Genomic DNA, 21206 nt, shown 5'->3' with positions numbered 1-21206 from the left:
TCACATGAACAACAACAAAAACACAATATAGCTGCGAGCAGCGATGGCGGGCCCAAGCCGGAGGCACCGCAACCCCGGTTCCTTTAGTTACCTAAAGGCACCCGGGTGGCGGTGCCGAAGGCTTTGGCCCTTTCATGATTAAATGTTAAAGCGGCTTGCCATACTCTGTCATTTCGACTAGTCACAATTATGTTACAGATATCTTAAATGATAATACAAACTATCCAAAGTGTAACGACTAGACAGAAAGACGTTGTTGATATCTACAATGTTAATTCCGGACAGGCAAACTTAGCTTTTAAATGTTAAAAGGGCTTGCCATACAGGGACGTAGGCTCAGAGAGAGGCTCACCATATTCAGACCAAAATATCTGACTTCCTCTTGGTCCGAGCTAATGACTATGTATTAGAAAGTTGTACGGCTTGAGGAGTACAATGTATATACCGATTTTTGTAACTGTAGATAAAACTAACAACCAATGTAGTAGCACTTCTCTTTTTTTGATTGGCTGATGCGTAGCAGGGTCGACTGCTGAACTCCAGGCGAGACGCGCTTGATTCTCACGTGAGAGCGGCGCGGCCAGAGAAATTGCGTATATTAAATATATTATTAATAGTTTTTCCGCATGAGAAATACAATGTGTGACGGGAGTGTGAGACAAAAGACTGAAACGAGTGACTGTCATGCTCAATGCGTGACACACTATAAAAAAATATTTCACACTGACTCCACATTTAGGGAGGCCACAAGGGGGTCCAAGCTTGTTGTCGCAGGGGCACTGGCCCCCCCAGGCCCCCGCCTAGAACCGCCATTGCTCACACACACACACACACACACACTTTCTCTCTCTCTCAAGAAGCAAAAACATGACTGCTAAAGGTTGTATCAGCGATGGCGGGGTAACATCACTTAACATCACGAGTGCTATTCCCTTAGGCCACGCCCCCTTGTCTCCCCAAAGTATTATAAGCAATCATGCGCATCCCGTGTGCAGAATGATGCACTTGAAGCAACACCAAGTCACAGCACGCAACGCTTCACATTGAAAAGAACATAGCGAAGGGATGGTATCTATAATCTATGCTTAGTAGGGCTGCACGATTTGGGAAAATGTCATATTGCCATTATTGAGCCAATATTGCAATTGCGATTTGCGACTCCGATATAATAAAATGGTTTCATGAGTCCAACTTGCTTGGTTCTAAAGTAAAATGCACACACAGATTAATGTTTATTTCTCAACTCAAACTAAAAACAACAACAACAATAAATGATTGATAACACCTATAATGATCAATAAACCATCAACCAAACCAACATTACAGTGATTCCATCAATTGAAAGCCATCAACTTTTTAAAAAATTATTACGCTTAAAAAAAATATATAACAGCTTTTAAATTAAGTGAACTTCAAACAATCCCCACATAAACCCATAATAAAAAACATATTTACCTGTGCCCTTCCTGTCTTAACAGGTACAGAAATTGAATAAAGTTATCAAACAGTCTGCGCTGCCTGAATCATAAATTATATATATAATAATCCTTATTAAAGCTACAAAAGTTCTTTACTCAAGATCAGTGAGTAATTTTCTAATTTCCCTTTGTTCTTTTAACTTTACTGAAAGAACGCTTTATTCGCTGCTGGCCCTTTAAGAGCACCCGTTGCCGAGACGCGGATCTCACACGCGCCTCATAGCACAACTCACAACTCTCACATTTTGGCATAATTGTGTGTGCTATTGTTCGTTCAAGCTCGAAAGAGAACTGTTTATTCTGGGCTGGCACACGGTCAGTGCATGCGCATTATGCGAGTCTCATCTATTCTAATCTAGGGCACTCACAGGCAGCTTTTCACTTCTTGTCGTGCAAAATGCGAAAAGGCATTTGAACCAATAAGAGGGGGATCTTGTAACACTAGTCAAAGGATGACAAAAAAGAAGAGATGCTGCGCTAATAGCCCTACTTTGTTTATTTCATTTAAAATCGCGGCATTTTGCGTTATATAATTGCATAGGTTTGAGATCGCTATTACGACTGCGATATAATTAATCGTGCAGCACTAATGCTTAGTGTATTCTAAAGGGCAATAAACTCCACTCCAGCAAGATAGTCATTTTATGCAAATCATAGACCTTTATGCCTTATCTACAAATAAAGTATAATATTGGGAACATTGATCTTGAAGAGAGTGTCGTCGTGTTACTGTCGCAACCGAACGCGACGCGCTAATGCTGATGCATGGAGAATGACTGAGGCGAGATGACTTTCCGTTAACTTTAACTTAGAGACTAAAATATTAATTTTACCACACATTAAGCTATTGAATGACTTTAGAAGTCTTGGAATATAGTGTGAAAACTTGATTGTGCTTTACAGTTTTTTATGCCTTTAGTGGGGCTTAACAAAATAACACAATATGCAGAATGTCGGACGTCACTTATAGGCTAAACTGTTTTTATAGATAAAACTAGGCTATTTACATTCGGCAGTCATGAAAACAAATCTCAGATAACGGTTGACTAGGTAACAATGTGTAATTTTGCGCCGGAGTTCTCCTTTAACTTACATTAGCTAGCTAACTACGAACGAGCTAACCAGATAACATTAACAAATTGACAAGCACTTACTGGGCAGAATATGGCTCTTCAAATGACGAACGAAATTGGAGGTTGTCATCTGACTGTCCGCGATCTTAACGTTGCATGTCTTGCAAAGCGCTGTTCTTTTGCCATCTTGTTGTAAGAAATTCTTGAATCCAAAAGCGACGACGACCCTCGTTATCCCTCCGGCTGACATGTTGATGTGATCTGATGTAAGTGGGCGTGGTGTGCGCGTAAGGTATGAGAAGGCATGACTGATGATCTCTGATCCAGTCATGACAGCGCTATTCTCAGCCTGCGCTCCAGCTGGATCAACTTTATTTTTTTTTACATAATTTATATATTTTATATTCAAACTGAAAACATGATGTGATTAACACTCAAGTCATATTATTACATGCAAGTGTGTTTGATTTATGGACCAAATTTTTAGATCAAGTTTATGGACCAAGTTAATTTAATTAATAAACTAATTATATAAAACTATTAATGCACTACAATTAAACTGGTTATATGCCTTTACTTATAAAAAAATAAAAAACTTATTTAAAAAAATACCAGGCTTAAGGCATTTATTTTTTATGCAGGCCATACACACAGGAGTGAAATGGTTAATACCCCTCCCCCTACAAACACACACACATTCACAGACAGGCAAAGACAGCAGGCTCAGATTGAGCAAGACCACATTCAAACAAACATATCTGACTTTCTGTGGGTCCTAGCTAATGAGTGTCAATTAGAAAGTTGTCCGGCTCGAGGAGTACAATATACATACCGATTTTTGTAACTGTAGATAAAACTAACAACCCCACTTTTGTCAAAAGGTGGCGCTACTGAGCCCTCACCACGCCCGTTTCTGAAACTTTGCACGTGTCTACTGGCTAATAAATGTGATGTGTCTGTCGAGTTTCATGCAATTTAAAGCATGCTAAGGGTCTCAAAAGCATCCTAAAAGAATGGTAACGTTTGATGCGTCGCCACGGCAACAGTTTCAAAGATATCAAGAATCCATTCACAGGTCTACATCTGCCGTATGTTTACATTATACAGATGACGTTTGAAGCAAATCGGGTAAAAATAAAAGGGTGATATCAAAGCATTTTGAAAGTGACACACTTCCTGCTGCCAGTTGGTGGCGCTATAACTTTGACTCACAATAGTCACATCCATGTGATCGTCCTCTTACAGCGAACACACTGCTGAAGTTTCATCAAGATCAGTTAATGTATGCTGAAGTTATAACACACTTCCTGGTTCACGTTTCTCGCCATGATTTCGTTTCCTCGCCACGGCCAAACCGTTCGAGATATCAAAAATCCCCTCGCAAACTTTCATCCTCAATGTCTTGACTTCATGCTGACCGAGTTTTGTCGAATTTGGATCAAAGCTCTAGGAGGAGTATTTAACATTCCATTGCGAGCGTTTTACAAACAAACCTCAATAGCCGACTTCCTGTTGGGCTGGGGTAAAAAGTAAAAGCGCGAGGTATAGATGAAACTATGAGATCAACATGTGCACAGAGTTTCATATTATTACATACAAACGTGTTTGAGTTATGGACCAAGTGTTCGTACCCCGTTCCAGGGGGCGCTGACGAGCCGCCCTGCCACGCCCGGGTACCAGCTTCAGCCCGGCTCTGATGGCCGCGGGTTCTGACCCATGTGCAAAGTTTCAAGAGTTTTCGAGCACGTTAAGGGCCCCAAAAATGCCCAAAAGGTTACAAAATAATAATAATAAATAATCCTTAGGAAAACAATAGGGCCTTCGCCCTTTCAGGGCTTGGGCCCTAATTAAAAAAAGAAAGAATGGTTTTGGAATGACACATACTTTAATTTTTGGGTGATAGCTTTGCTAAACTCATTCTGACTGACTATATTTTGGTGTGTGGTGTGAGGTCTGTTGTCTTTGTGTGTGAAGGACAGCTGTGGCCAGTGTTTTGACTGGCTGTAGTAATTGCTCTCTATTTTCAGCTCTCTCTAACCGCTTGACGATCGCCCATTATCTCCTGACTCAAGCTCTCTCTCTTTCTTTATTTACTTTTCATCTCTTCTTACACCCAAACTCCTTCATGCTCTTATTCACTCCTTTGAGATCAAATTTGCTCCGATTTAACTCCTTGATACATGATCCTGGTCTAATTGGGAAATATTAATCAGTTCATGTTACTACAATAACAAAACAAGACAAAGTATTTTGGATCTGGAGAAATGTAATTTATAATTTGGGGAAAATTTAAAATGCTATTCTATTTATTCTTATAGAATTAAATATTACTATACTAATAATTATACATTTTTTATTTATATTTTTATGTAGTAATACTATTTAGTATTATTTAATTATAATATTGATCTATTTTTACATTATATTATATTGTTTTATATATTTACTTTAATCTATGAGAATGTAATTTCTAATATGAAAAAACAATAAACTATAGTCTGTGTTAATATAATAAATGTCACAGCAAAAATAGCGAGGAAACGTTAGCTTTAGGAAGGAAACGCTAGCATTAAATGGGTTAGGAATGTTGTTTTAACCCCTCGCTTTCTCTCTTTCCTCTTTTTCTCTCGTTTTGCACCCAATTAGCAGCCGAGGTAAAGACGTCACAGCATCTCACACATGACAGGAGATGAGAGGAGGTCGGGTTTGATCTGAGCTGTTCGGTCACAACACAATTCATTTGTCAGAACAGAGAGAACGATCTGATGGAGAGACGCTGGCAAACACTGACAGTGTCCTCCTGTGACTGTGTGTGTGTGTGTGTGTGTGTGTGTGTGTGTGTGTGTGTGTGTGTGTGTGTGTGTGTGTGTGTGTGTGTGTGTGTGTGTGTGTGTGTGTGATTTCTTTAACGTCACCTCATGCTGATCAGCACATGTTTGCTGTAGAAGCTTGGCGTGTCTTCATGTTGTCATGGCAGCAACGCTCCGGTTTAATTCTGCAATCGCGAGTCTGTTTGAAATGTAATATTGTATGCTAGCGTTCAAAAGTTTGGGGTCTGTAGGTTTTTTATGCGATAGGAGTCTCTTCTGCTCACCAAGGCTGCATTTATTTGATCAAAAATACAGTGAAATACTATTACAATTTAAAGGTGCTATGTGTAGTATTTCTGAGGATCTATTAACAGAAATGCAATATAAGATCCATAATTATGTTTTCAGTGGTGTATAAAGACCTTACTCAATAAACCGTTATGTTTTTATTACCTTAGAATGAGACATTTATATCTACATGACCGCGAGCACCCCCTTATGAAGGTCGACATATTGTGACGTCATGTTTCTACCGTAGCCGACAGCGAACACACAGCACTACAGAGCGCGTTTTGGCAGTACCTTGAAAAAGAAGCCGCAGAAAGCTAGAAGCGTGAGTGGTGACTTTTCCCTTGTCAGTGGTGTAAAATACGTAGTTGGATTGTTTCATGCAACTTAGTTCTTCTCCATCGCTGTGTTATGGCTTTGACAATCGGCTGATTAGTCAGTCCCTCCAGAAAAACGCGATTATGCGATCGCTGAATTCAATGCAAAATCAGCCAAAGTCCGCATATTTATGCGGGGGCCGCATTTTTTCAAACACGCCGCACTTTCGCCGCATAAATTGCCGATTTCCGTGCAAAATATGCGGGGTTTGCATAATTTCATAATCCTCGCATTTTCGTTGCAAAAAAAGTCACATGTATCTTAGCAAAAAGTTGCGTTTGCTTCACACAAGAGCAGCCATTTCCCCCTGTTTCCATGGGAACGTTATGAAGTGACGCAATTACGCGACGCCAGACAGACTCACAGAGGCGATTGACATCTCACAAATCGAACTCGTATTAACTCTCTGTCACACGTTCTACCGTCACATCGTTACTTAATAAACAACATAAGATAAAAGAATTAGCATCAAACAGAAATTAGGCGCACATATAACACTGCAGAGAGTTCAACAGGGAGCGCGCAGCTCTTAAAGGGGCCACACCTTATTTACACTCGTTACAGTCTGAAATAAAACAAGATGAGAAATTAAATATTCCCAGCACTTTCTATGATGTAGTATGCTTGCTTATCAAAGGAAGTAATAAGAAATGACTCTTACATTAGCCTAGTGAGAACAGGATGTTGGGGGAATCACTTTTTTTCTCTTTTTCATCAAACCGCAATTTTTGCAAGTTCCCTCAATTTTTGCAAATTCCTGCAATTTCATCGCATAAAATTGCATAAATATCCTGCATATTACATCGCATTTTTAAAAAAACGGGCCGCGTAATCAATCAATTTTTGCCCGCAACAATCACAAAAAAACTCTGCATTTTTCTGGAAGGACTGAATTATTATGGTAAAAGTTATATATAAATCGCAAATTTTTTCACAAATTTTTGGAAATTACCACCACAAAATCAGTCATTTTGATCGCAAAAATCACACAAAAAAATCCTGGAGGGACTGATTAGTACTATTGACTATAAAACAGTAACGTTACAGGAGTCACCAACCCGTCGACAAGTCGATCTTGGAAGCATTTTAAGTCGATTGCGAAGAGTTTTCAAAACCAGAGAAAAAAAAAAACTATATTTTTATCCATTATTATTTATTAATTTGTGTGTTGTAAATTGTGTCTACGGGATGGAATTCTGAGTTTATATCGCGATTCAGTTTATATCTCGCAATTCTGAGTTTATCTTCCGATTCTGAGTTTATCTTACGACTCACAGTTTATATCTCGCAACTTTGAGTTTATCTTACAATTCTGAATTTATCTTACGATTCGATTCTGAGTTTATCTTACGATTCAGAGTTTATACCTCGCAACTTTGAGTTTATCTTACAATTCTGAATTTATCTTACGTTTCGATTCAGAGTTTATCTTACGATTCAGAGTTTATCTTACGATTCTGAGTTTATACCTCGCAACTTTGAGTTTATCTTACAATTCTGAGTTTATCTTACGATTCGATTCTGAGTTTATCTTACGATTCAGAGTTTATACCTCGCAACTTTGAGTTTATCTTACAATTCTGAATTTATCTTACGATTCAATTCAGAGTTTATCTTACGATTCGATTAAGAGTTTATCTTACAATTCTGAGTTTATATCTCGCAATTTTGAGTTTATCTTACGATTCGATTCAGAGTTTATCTTACGATTCTGAGTTTATATCTCGCAATTCAGTGTTTATCTTACGATTCAGTGTTTATCTTACGATTCTGAGTTTATATCTCACAATTCTGAGTTTATCTTACGATTCAGAGTTTATTTTACGATTCAGAGTTTATCTTACGATTTTGGGTTTATCTCACAATTCTGAGTTTATATCTTGCAATTTTGAGTTTATTTTTACAATTCTGAGTTTATCTTACGATTCAGAGTTTATTTTACGATTCAGAGTTTATTTTACGATTTTGGGTTTATCTCACAATTCTGAGTTTATATCTTGCAATTTTGAGTTTATTTTTACAATTCTGAGTTTATCTTACGACTCAGAGTTTATCTTACAATTCTGAGTTTACTCACGTTTTTTTCTCTGATTTAAATTCGCAATTGCTACTTATAAAGTCTAAATTGTGTGATAAAAAGCCACAAATGCCCTTTAATTTCTTTTTATTCGGCCATGGAAACAAGCTTTTACAGGACGCATGATTGAGTTCACTGGGGTCTTCAAGAGAATCGGGGAACATTTGCTCTTCATTTAATCTCAGTACTCGATAAACAATCGTGATATTAGCGATCTCATGTGTGATTTTCCTTCCCTTTGAGGGCGAGGGAACGCTCTGGAGTGTTTTCTGGGACGGGTTTTTTGATGTGTTGGGGTGCAGCTGTGTGTGAAAGAGAGGATAGATATGATCCTTCACAAATAAACGAGTGCAGGCGTATCATCTGCCTGTTCATTTCCCTTCCTGACGGGACCGATGGAAACACACAGATAGTGGAAAACCCAATAAATACAGACGGAATCTAAACGGGCGGATAAATCAATAATGTCCACAGGTAGATGATGCTTATCTGCTTTTATTAATAAATGTAAGATATTTAATTCCAGCGTGGCGGACAGGAAGCTCTTTATACGCCCACACACACACACACACACACACACACACACAGAGAGAGAGAGACTGTTTGAGGTCTACATGTTGAAGAGCAGACGCCCACATGTGTGCCGCTTGTGTGAAATGTGAGGGGTCTTGTAAAGAGACTTTCATCTCACACATACACACACAATCACACTCACACACACACACACACAAACTCACAAATACACATTGACACAGATTCTCTCACAAAACTCATAATCATAAGACACGATACAGTATGTAACTGTGACTGATTTAATAAATTGAAAAAGCCGACTGTGTGTGTGTGAGGGTGTTTGTATACCAGGCTCATATGACACAAATCAGCATTATATCAGTGTTACATGATGAGTGTTATATTAATGTTTCTGCAGTGATGGGAGTTTGATTGATGAGGCGCGTCTCATTTCTAAGCACCTGCTCAAACCCGCCCAGCATATTAATAAAGACTGACATTATGAAAACACACACACACAATCTCTCTCTCAGAGACAGAAACCGCAGGTGTGACCTGTATGAGGCATTCCCCGATGGAGTAGAGAAACAGCGAATGTTTGTTTTCTTCTTGCAGACACACACTTCTCTCTGTATTACTCAATACAGCTAAACACACCTCTTCCAAAAGTTGCTGTCAGATTTATCAAACAACGATAGTTCTATCGCCATGGCAATCTGTCGTCTCGTCTCCATGACGCTGAGGCGGCGACGTCTGCGGGAAGATGCAACAGACTGAGAGCGAGAGAGAAAGAAAGAGAGAGAGAGAAAAAAAGATGGGGAGAGAGAGAGAAAGAGAGCGAGAGAGGATTAAGTTCACCTTTATTATTACAATCAAATTGCTATTACAAAAGATTTACATTTTTTTTTTTTAATGAGAGAGAAAAGAGAGACTGTTTTCAGCTGCTAGGAAGTTCAGATTCAGACCTGAATGGACCAATTGTAAAGGAGGAGATCAAAGCTTCCTCTCTTTGGGAAAACCTGACGGAGATGTGATTAAAGATCCAGTGGAATCAGAGCTGACCTGTTTTACACTCTTCTGGTGTTATTGCGCGTGATTCATTACTTCATATTTCTCAGGAGCCAGTAAAACTCCGCTGCAAATAACAATTCTTCAGGATGCTGTTTTGTCAGAGTGCATTGTGGGAAGCACAAACGGCACATTCTGCCAGTGTTTGTGTGTCGACACGGTTCAAGTTATCTCGGCCACGCAGCACTTGTTCCAGGACAGAGTGTGTTTGCGTGACGAACTGTTGTTGTCGGTCACCTCTAGATTAATCCTTCACCTTGGGATGGGACTGCGCTCCTTACCTCCCTTTCTCTCTCCCTCTCTCTCTCTCTCTCTTCACGTTTAGGGCCAGATTTTCTAACAGCTTGCTCCAACACAACCCTCTTTTGGGACTGTCAGGATTTACTAAAGACGCACAGTGAGAAATTAGCGCTGGAAAGCTGAGGACATTGTTGTTTTTGCGGCTGTATTTTTGTAACTTCTATAATTTTTTAGCCGTTTTGCCTGAAATTATCTTAAATTGCTCATTGTTGCTGTTGGTCTGAAGCTTCCAGCCATCATGCCTTCTTTGTGCCTTATTCTTGATATCCGTGTCAGTCTTTCTGAACTCCCTGAAACGCCTCTATTCGTACTTTGCAGTCACGTGACTACTATGGATGCCTGGTGGGCAACAAACAGGTATTTTCAGCGTAGAGTCCTGTAGTTCCAGGTAGAGCCAGACCGATATTATCGGCCGATATTAGGCATTTTCCATAATAACGGTATCGGCAGTTATAATGGCCGATAAATTAATATTTCAAAAATAAAATAAAAACGGATGTAACACACTTTAATCATCTCTCCTTGGCCTGTTATATTGAAAATGTATGTTTTACAATTCTATTGCTAAATTATGGCTCATCATAGACTAGCTAACCACAAAGCTAGCTAATGCCACTATCATCAGTGGAAGCCCGCTAACGTTAACATTAATGAGCTTGGAAACCACAATGATTTTTTTCTGCCTAAATAAAGTTATGATTACTGTATTTTTAACTAGCATATCTCTAGTTACAGTCAAGTTATACTTGCGAGGAGTGAACATTTAGACATAGAGAAAAAGTATCAAACGTATCTTGTGCAGAAAAGTTAGCTTTTCTTTTACACGTGTGTGAAATCCAACAATATTTAATAAAAAAAATATCGGTCGATATATCGGAATATCGGATTTTAAAACCCAAAAATATTTGTATCGGTATCGGCCTTCAAAATCCTTTATCGGTCGGGGCTCTAGTTCCAGGTCTTTCTAATAGCTATCAAGTCTGTTAGCGAGCTAGCTGCATTACTATTGACTAGGATTAACTCCAAGGTGACGGTAGTTAAATGGTGTAAACCAGACAAGGTTTTTTTTTAGATAATCGAACAGTAAATCCTCCGTAAATAATCCAGCTCTACTGTTCTCACTGAAAAAAAACATAGATATCACAAACCTCAAAACAACCTATCACACACTTTTGTTGTCGTTAGCAAAATATGACAGCTGCGTTTACACCGCCACCGGCGAGAGCGTCAAAGTGCCCAGAAGCCATTCATTCACGGCGGCGGTATGAACATACAGTTAGCCTCATAACACAAACAGCTGACTCGCCAAACCAGCTGGTGGCGTTGATTGACGAAACTCGTGTAACGTAAAGACGTGTAACGTTATGCTGTGAAGGTTGCTTATCTCATCTGGTTAGTACAACCAATCGCACAACAACTATCTGGCGTGTCGTTTACACCTCGAAACACGTGCAAAGTATGAGTTGTAGTCTTGAGTTTCTTCCGGGAACGAACACGTCGAATATTCCTCATTTAAATAATTCATTCGCAGAATAAGGGGGCGGAGCCTGATTGAGGTTGTTTGTAATGTGTCAAATCAAGGTTTTGATAATGGGGCGGGACATTTCCCAAACACACTCGAAGTGCTTGACCAATCACAACACACTGATCCAGCCGACCAATCAGAGCACAGTGTGCTTTTAGAAGGAGGGGCTTCACAGAGACAGGAACTAAACAGAGCATTACTGACAGACTGTGAAGAGAGGAGCTGCAACATGGAGAATATGGGAAAAAATAATGTGTTTTATGAACATTCAAGCTAGTAGAGCCCAAAAACAAAATCAAGACTTTGCAAAAGGGCACAATATGGCCTCTTAAAAAGAAACACCTGAGATAAAGATGGTACTGTAATAAAACAGAGAGCATAAGAGCCTACAACACAAACAATGTATCATTTTCAGTTGAGTTCCTCGGAATCCCCCATAAGCACCTACTCCTATGCTGTCGCCATGGTTACAGTCTCGGCCAATCGTGTCGCAGCCAGTTGTGAGGTCATCAGTCCCTCCACGCAGCCACACAGGGTGTCAAATGAGTTTGCCCACAATGATGCCATCTGCACTGTGTGTGTGTGCGTGTGTGTGTGTGAGCTCATTTGCACTAGTTTCATTATAAGGTGACTGTCCTTATCTGTCCCGGCTGAAGGGTGTGTGTGATTTTTCTTTTTTTGTATTAAGTTTAACCCAGGGTTGATTTCTCCAGCTGACCCGTCGGCAGGGGTGTAATCGCGTTAACAAACACACACAAGCTCAGTTACAAAACCTACCCAGACAGCATTTTCAGGCTTTATATGAGGACGTGCACGTATTCATGCTGCCTATAAAGATCACTAAAGTCACATTTCAGTTCTGATGCTCATTCGGATTTGGCTAGGAAATCATACATGCACAAAGTTTTATTTTTTAATGTGTGAATCAATGTGTTTGTTTATAACCCTTTCACATTATATATAAACTCATATCCATTTTAATGTGTGTTTTTAGCGCATGGATGTCCTGGGTCAATGATCAGTGCGTGTGTGTCTCACACACATTTACACTTCCAGATGCATCAATAATTATCAGTCTTTTAAAAATATGCCTCTAGTTGTCATGGTTACTGGGGAAACTGGCAGCGCAGACAGAGAAAAATAATGAGTCATTTGTGTTCATTTAATTGGCAATTTGTATCTACTTTGTATCGAAACTATTTAATTTGCTCAAATGTATCAGTCAGTGTGCGTTTCAGGGAGGCTTCACATCGCCGAACTGAATGTTTCAACATGACGCAGCCAAAACACACACGCGCACGCACACACTCACAGAAGGACAGACGCACACACACAACCGTGGAGTATACACACACACACACCCATGGCGTGCACACATGCACTTACACAAACAGATGCACACACACACACACACACACACCCACAGAAGGACAGACACACACACATATCAGTAGCGTACGCACACACACACACTCCCGTGGTGTGCACCCACACACACACACACACACACACACAGACAAAATCACACACAGACACTCACTCACATACAGACATACATGTATACACACACACAGCAACACTTTTTCTCATACACACAATCACACAATCTCTTTCACACACACTCACACATACACACAAACAAACTCACACACACATGCACACTCACTCACACAATCACAAACTCTCTCACACACACTCACACATACACACAAACAAACTCACACACACATGCACACTCACTCACACAATCACAAACTCTCTCACACACACACACACATACACACTCACTCACAAACACCCCCACACATACGTACACACACTCACAGACACACACACACACACACACACACGCTCATGATGACTGACAGCAGAAGATGCATGTGATCCTCCACACTGATGTTGTTGTTCTCTCTCCTCAGTGATGGGTGGGCGGACCGGTATGATGTCACTGACGGGTACGTGCGCGAGGCCGCCGGCGGGATCACGATTAAACTGCAGTCCGCGGACGTCAAGTGGTTTGACGACTACTATCTGAAACTACGTCCCGACAATAACCCACGAAATCCCTGGTTCCCCGAGTTCTGGCAGCACCGGTTCCACTGCCGGCTGAAAGGACACCCGCAGGACAACAACAAATACAACAGAACCTGCGGCAGTGAGTCCAGTCAACTCAGCTCAACTCAATTCACATTTATTTACATAAAAAGCAAAGAGTCCACATTACAATTTAGAGTGATCTGAGATCAGAGGTGACTGTCTAAGTTATGTATTTCAGAAATGTACTTATACAAAATCACAGTTTGCTAAAAATGTGAAGAGTTCAGATGCAAAAGCCTCTAAGTGCCATTTGAAACTTTCTTCTAGAATGATCATTTTTATGAAGCTTGTATTTTTAAGTTCAGTGATTTCACTTAAATCGCAATGATAATTACCTATTAATTGTTATTTAAGTGAAATTACTGAACTTAAATATACAAATTTGATAAAAATCATCATTAAAGAAGAAAATTTCAAATGGCATTTAGAGGCTTTTGCATCTGAACTCTTCATGTATTAATTTAAACAATAATAATTTAAGGCAGAAACAATGATCTTGAAGTAATGAATACGGTTTTACTCTTTTTAATACAGTAAACTACGGTTTTAATACAGTAATGAATACGGTTTTACGGTTTTACTCTTTTACAATAATAATTTAAGGCAGAAACAATGATCTTGAAGTAATGAATACTTGTTTGAGTGAATGCAATGATTAAGTGACTGCAATATAACTACGTGTGTGTGTGTGTGTGTGTGTGTGCACGATGATGACGTCTAGATGGGACAGAGTAAAGCCGTGACCTTTACGAGTACCAATAGTCTAAGAACACAGACAGGAACGAATGGTTGTGTTCTTTCATCCAGACTTCCTCCTCAGATATCACATCTTCCATTAGTCTCGCTGTCTTTATCCTGCTTGAGTTCAAAGAAACTGGAAAATCTTGGTCCTATTTAAGAAAAAAAGAAGAAAAGAGCCACCTCAACTTCCCTCTGAAACCTGAATCCAAACTGCTGCATATAAACCAACAGGAGCAACAGTTAGGAGAGAAATGATGTTTTTAATGTCAGTTCAAAGCCTCACTTTTCAATCAGAGCGTGCTGAGAGGATCAAACCGTTTTGAATGAAATTAATTTGGTGTGAAAACAAGACTTTCAACTGCAATATACAATCACAAACTGACTAAAGCCCAAAGTATGCTTCAGTTTCGACGAGCGCGTTTAGCCTTTCAAAGTACACTATACTTCATTTGGTAGCAGACAGTCGACACACAGGCTGGAAAGCTTCATCTTTGTTCAGTGTGACAACAAGATAAACATGTTTTTGTACTCTTGTCAATTAGTTAGCAGCCATTGAACATGCATTTTTGTTTTATGGAAAAAAGCAGGTTTGATATTGATAGTGGTAAAAGTAGTAGTAGTGAAAGCTGGAAACACTGAAAGAGTGTTAACAGGTATAAAGCTAAAGTCCCAAAAAGTCAAGAGTGTTGCTTTAATGAATTGAGTTGACTGAATATCTTTGATAATACACGATGGTAAAAGGTTGGAAGTTTATTTTTTTTGAACTACCACTGGTTGTGAATTGTGCGCCTTATCTTCCCCGAAAAGCTTTCCACACATTCAGATGGCAAACCACACTTTCAATAAACAAAACTAATTTATCTAGTGATGAAATGTTTTCTGTGTTCAGACAAATCTTGTGCGATGTCCTAAATTGCCTGGATAATCACACAACGTGTGCCGCGGTCCGTTTAGGACACGTCCGATGCGCAAACTAATTGACTCCTTTGAACTGATTCACTTTAATGAATGGTTAAAAAACGGATCTGTCCAACAATGAACAAACAACTTTACAATAAGTTAACATTCTATTAATATTAGTTTCTATGCGGATTTACTCCATGACAAAACCATTCTAGAATGATTCATTCTTTCCAGATAGAGCCTCAAGTCATCTGGTGAAATTGTTTTTATATCGCAATATATATCGCAGAAAAATTAAATATCGCAATGTCATTTTTAACCAATATCATGCAGCCCTAATCCTCTATGTGTTTTCTATACAGAGATATCGACATCGGTAAATATCGGTATTGGCTATAACAGCACTATTAATATCGGTTATCGGTATCGGCCACAATTTTCACATCGGTGCATCACTAGAAGGACTCCATGCCTACGCACATATATTCAAACGCACATACCTATAGAATGAACTCTTAATACGCATGTGCATGTTTTTAAAGTTTGCGTAGAGTGAACTTAAGAGTAGAGCCAGACCGATATATCGGCAGACCGATATTATCGGCCGATATTAGGCATTTTCCAAACTATCGGTATCGGCAGTAAAATGGCCGATAAATGAATATTTCAAAAATAAACTAAAAACGGATGAAACACGCTTGAACCATGTCATGAGTGTTGGAGTTGTATAGTTTGTCCACCAGAGGGCACTCTACACCGTTTCTGTTGGCAACACTCGTTGAGTTGGTCATTGCTTGAATAACAATTAAAAGAACATCCCCATCAGTTCTCTTTACTCAAATAAGCATGACAAAATTTGTGACTATCATGTCCAGTTTAAAAAAATAAAAATAAATAAAATATCGGCCGATATATCGGATTTTAAAACCCCAAAATATTTGTATCTGTATCGGCCTTCAAAATCCTTTATCGGTCGGGCTCTACTTAAGAGTTTTCTGTTAAAATGGTGGCGTACTCGCGGCCCCTAAGTTAATAACTAATGATCGTTGCGACAGAAGTGAATCGATCAAAACTAAATTTAACTGGTAAATAAGTTTATTCTAGAGCTGTCATAAAGCCAAAACAATCTGTTAGGCCGTGTGTCCACCAAAGCATTTTTCCACGCGCCTGCCGTAAATTTTCGATTGTTTTCAATGGGAGCGGCGCATTTTTTAAACGCCATGAGCGTAACGAGGCGCTGAGCATTTTTTTCATGCTAACACCATGTCCAAACTACACGCAACGCGATAAAATTCCAGCGACAGCAAGTGTGTCAATCAAAAATCACAGCCATTCAGAACAGCGTGTGGGCGGAGTCTCTCTGCGAGTGGCCCGCACTCGCATTGGAAATGGGTAAGGACATAATCAAATCAAGAAATAACATTATTAAAAATCAAGACATTAACAAAATATACTCATTGACTAATTTTGTTATGAAGTACAGTTGTATGTTTGCATAGAATTCATTTTGAACGCTATATTACATGCTTTCAAAATCTGAGGTAAATTATCCGTTATCGCTTGTGGCACAATGACCTATTTTTAACTAAAAATAAAATAATGTGTACTCATAACCAGTGAAATTTTTTCAATCTGTCAGCCGTGATGTCGCAGAAATAGGAACCGTTTCTAAATTAGAAACTTCGCGTGTCGCCGTAGCGTTTGGTTACGGGGTACCTTTTATCCCGTGTCGCGCCGTCGCGTGTAGTTGGGACACGGTGTAAAGCGCCGAGCGCCCTGCGTTTTTTACTGGTTGCCGAGAGCTGAAAATTTTTGGATAAAACGCAGCGCTCATCACTGTCACAATTTACCCACCCATCCAATCACAGTGGAGGAGGGGCGGGACTAAACCACACTGACCAACTGTCACAACATTCTTTCTGTACAACGACATCTAACTGAACAAGTGAAACAAATTATCTTCGAAATCAGTTCTAACGTAAACTGTGCTGCGGATATTCTGTATCATAGCAACGAAACGTCTCAACGCTGCCAAAACGCTCTCAAGCGCCCAAAGCACGGCATCTTCAGCAGATCATCTAGCGTTTTCAGCGGGCTACAAACGCTTTGGTGGACACACAGCCTTACTGTAATTTCCTATTGTCACTGTAAAGCCGCTTTGGAATAATCTTCATTGTTAAAAGCGCTATATAAATGAAGATGACTTGACTTTAAAACAAGAAAATGAACAGCTATACAAAAAAAACAACAACTAAGATCAAAGGCTCGCAGTGTGAACATTGCCTTACACAGCATGCAGCCTAAAACGCATCTCTGAGCCAGATAAAGACACCCTCTGAGATGGAAATATGGCTCTCTCCACGGCATGAAATCAGTTTCACAGAACATTAGCAAATTAGCACAGTTCATCATTTGACCGGCCTACAGGGTACGAGCAGGAACAGACGAGTTATCCGTCATTAACCCCAATCTCTTCCTCTCTCAGAGCGCGATTCTCTGCGGCAGCAATACGCTCAGGACACCAAGATGGGCTTCGTGATCAACGCCATCTACAGCATGGCCCACGGCCTTCACAACATGCAGAAATCCCTGTGTCCCGGTGTGGTGGGACTGTGCGACGCCATGAGGCCCATCGATGGCGCCAAGCTCCTGGACTTCCTCATGAAGACCAACTTCACCGGCGTGACCGGGGAAAACATTTACTTCGACGAGAAGGGAGATTCGCCAGGGAGGTAGGAGCTTCCTTCATTCATCCACGACCAAACCAATCAGCCGATCCAACAATTAATCAAGCGATAAATAAGATAATCAATCCATCAAGCCGACAGTTAGTCAATGGGTGGATCGATGCATCAGTCATTTTGATGAATTCACCCTTCATCTTCATTCCATTCCACTAAATCAATAGTGTGTTTGACTGCTCGTAGTTACGTGATCATGAACTTCAAGAAGATGGGCAAGGATTATTTCGACTACACAAACGTGGGCAGCTGGGACATCAGCGGTCTGCAGATCAATGACGACGAGATCTGGCCCAACAAAGAGGACATCATCAGATCGGTGTGCAGCGAACCCTGCGATAAAGGTCAAATCAAGGTTAGGAAACAGTCACTCTTCCCTAGAGTCACGTATTTATCAATTGCATTTCGCATGTGGACATGTACTGGAGTGAGAAGTACAACTCAACTGGTTTTACATTGAAAATCAAGTTGTAAGTTAGCAAAAAAACATCAAATTTAAAATCAAACATTGAAATTGAGTGGTTAATACTATACTTTACTGGATAGGCCAAACCACAATTTGAGTGATTTCTTAAATGAATTTTGATGTTTCATGATTTCTGTATCTAATAATTCCCTGCATAAAACACATCGAGGCTTAAAGCACATTTATAGTTGCATGTGAGCCTGTATTTAATGTCTGCATGATTGATTAACCTTGTGTAGTTTTACTCATTGTTTTTAGAAAGAGATCCTTACATTTGGAAACCCCAAAATTTCAACATTAATGTAATCTTAATAATAATGATATAAAGGTACATTTTGTTTACTTATTGCAACATTTACAATAAAAAATGTTTGGTTTTGTATTGTCACCACTTGAGTCACACTTGCAGGTAAAAAAAAGTTGAGAACGACTTTTGTTGTTGTTTTTAATAAAAAAGCATTAAAACATACTATAAACATAAATGCAATTATATTTACTATATAAATATTTATTATAATTTTTTTTCAAATGTTTGAAATAATATTAATTTAAAATAATGAATCATTAATAAATAAATATTATACAATACATTTAAAATAGAAGTAAATATTTTAGAAATAAATATTTAATAGTAAATAAACATATTATATAATATTTATATTTACTAAATAAATATTGAATTTTCTCAAATATTCTAAGTATAATATTATAAATGCTGCATTTAATATATTAATTAAAATATATATGTAACACGTTAACATACATATAGTTTTCAAATGTTTTAAATTAATATTAATTAAAATATTGAAGTAATGACTGAATATTATTTTAATCTTTTAATTAATATCATCCAATACATTTAAAATATTGTATATTACAAAAACATACTATAAAAGTAAATGTTTATATTTACTACATAAAAATCTACTATAGTAAAATATCATTATATTATTATTATTAAATTCTGTATTTAATATATTAATTAAAATATGTATGTGTACCTGTATATATTAATATTCATTATATATATATATATATATATATATATATATATTTATTTATAAATTTTATATATATATATATATATATATATATATATATAATATATGAATATTCTATGCAAAACTTGTCCTTTTTCCATCGCCTGAAATATCACAGCTGCGAAGCTTAAAATGGCTCACTATTATCATTTGGTGGATCATTAAAATGGCAAACCGTAAAAATTTGATTAGTTTTGCTATCCTAAATTTTACTATTTGCATGTAGCACGTTTTTTCCCCCCTGACTGCAACCTTTCAGGGTCACGACCCGTCGGCTGAGAAGCGCTGCTTTACCAGATCATGACAGCAGGTCATGTGATTCTCTCTCTCGTCTGCAGGTGATCCGTAAAGGAGAGGTCAGCTGCTGTTGGACATGCACCCCCTGTAAGGAGAACGAGTTTGTGTCGGACGAGTACACGTGTCGTGCGTGTGAGCTGGGATCTTGGCCCACACATGACCTCACCGGTGAGTCGACGAACACATGAAGGATCCGACTGATGACAATCCTGACCCCAATTCCCATGAACTCACGGCTTGTGCTCGTGCCTGTTGAGGGTTCAATAACACGTTTATCCGCCGCTATTCAGTTTAGCAAATCTAATTCTGTAAAGTGCTCAAGCCCCGGACGCACACGGATACTCTCCTTCATTTCATGGTGTGTCGTTTGGGATCCCAAATCACCACCAAAACGACTTATTTGCCAAATGCGTGTTTGCATCTCTCTTACATTGCCTATAATAGTAAGAGGAGAAATGAAAGAGAGACATTTGTGCCAAATGGATTTCAATAAATCATTTCAGGAGAAAACGAATACACACACAGTCATTGAGCTAAAAGGTTAACAGCATCAAAATCGTCCGAGTTGAACTTATCAAATCTGTCTCCCTGTGATCAGCCCACACACTTTTTACCATCTATTTATACCATCGGATGAATCATATAGCAAATATAACCAAGTACTGTATATTTTTACACTTTTTTTAATTAATGTATGCCAGAACACCCTCCTCCGTGATATTAGAGCATTGTGGGTAAGGTGGTTTCAATACATTGATATTTAAAGTAGTTTCGGCATGTCTTGATCCACAATGTCAATACTATGGAGTTGTCTGGCAATGGAAAAGTGCCATTCTTAAAGGTATAACATATTTATTTGAATAAATCTTAAAATATTTGTGCTTATAATATTTTATCTCATATAATTGAATTATGATATACTTATATTTTAGAAAATACAAATATTTGTATTGTAAATATTTATATAATAAATATAAATATTATATTCACTTATCTACTAAAATTATTATTTGTTTTCTAAAATATGTCATTAACTAGAAATTGTTCGGTCGGTAAAAGATATTGTATATTATATTAAAGGATCAGATATTTTAAACATTTTTGTTTTTAAACTAAATATAATACTGTATATGTTACTTTATGTTGAATTTTATAGTATGTTTATCATTAACTATAAAATCTTTAAAAATATATATATTTTCTAAAATATTTCATCAACCTAAAATTTTATTAGTTCATCTAAATATGAAAATTCTGTCATAATTTTCTCACCCTCAAGGTCTTCCAAACCTACACGAGTTTCTTTCTTCTGCTGAACACAAAATAACTTTCAATTTTGACGAATGTCAGTAACCAAACAGTTGGACCCCATTGACTTTCAAAGTAATGAAAATGAACAGTTTGGTTACCC

The 21206-nt window shown here is 38.4% G+C and overlaps 1 protein-coding gene across 2 annotated transcripts in view; it reads left to right on the top strand.

Moving 5' to 3' along the window:
• The window catches only part of grm5b (glutamate receptor, metabotropic 5b), a 71129-nt gene that overhangs the window by 42697 nt on the left and 7226 nt on the right, over window positions 1–21206 (top strand). For both annotated transcript variants that reach the window (XM_039660333.2, XM_039660334.2), the window contains exons 4-7: window positions 13430–13665; window positions 17737–17983; window positions 18179–18347; window positions 19837–19963. In XM_039660333.2, coding sequence (XP_039516267.2) covers window positions 13430–13665; window positions 17737–17983; window positions 18179–18347; window positions 19837–19963 — 779 coding nt within the window. The remainder of the gene's footprint in view (window positions 1–13429; window positions 13666–17736; window positions 17984–18178; window positions 18348–19836; window positions 19964–21206) is intronic.

The sequence above is a fragment of the Pimephales promelas genome, chromosome 16 (genome assembly GCF_988280905.1).
Source record: "Pimephales promelas chromosome 16, fPimPro1.hap1.1, whole genome shotgun sequence".
Classification (NCBI taxonomy): Eukaryota; Metazoa; Chordata; class Actinopteri; order Cypriniformes; family Leuciscidae; genus Pimephales; species Pimephales promelas.
This window is presented reverse-complemented; position numbering and strand designations above follow the sequence as displayed.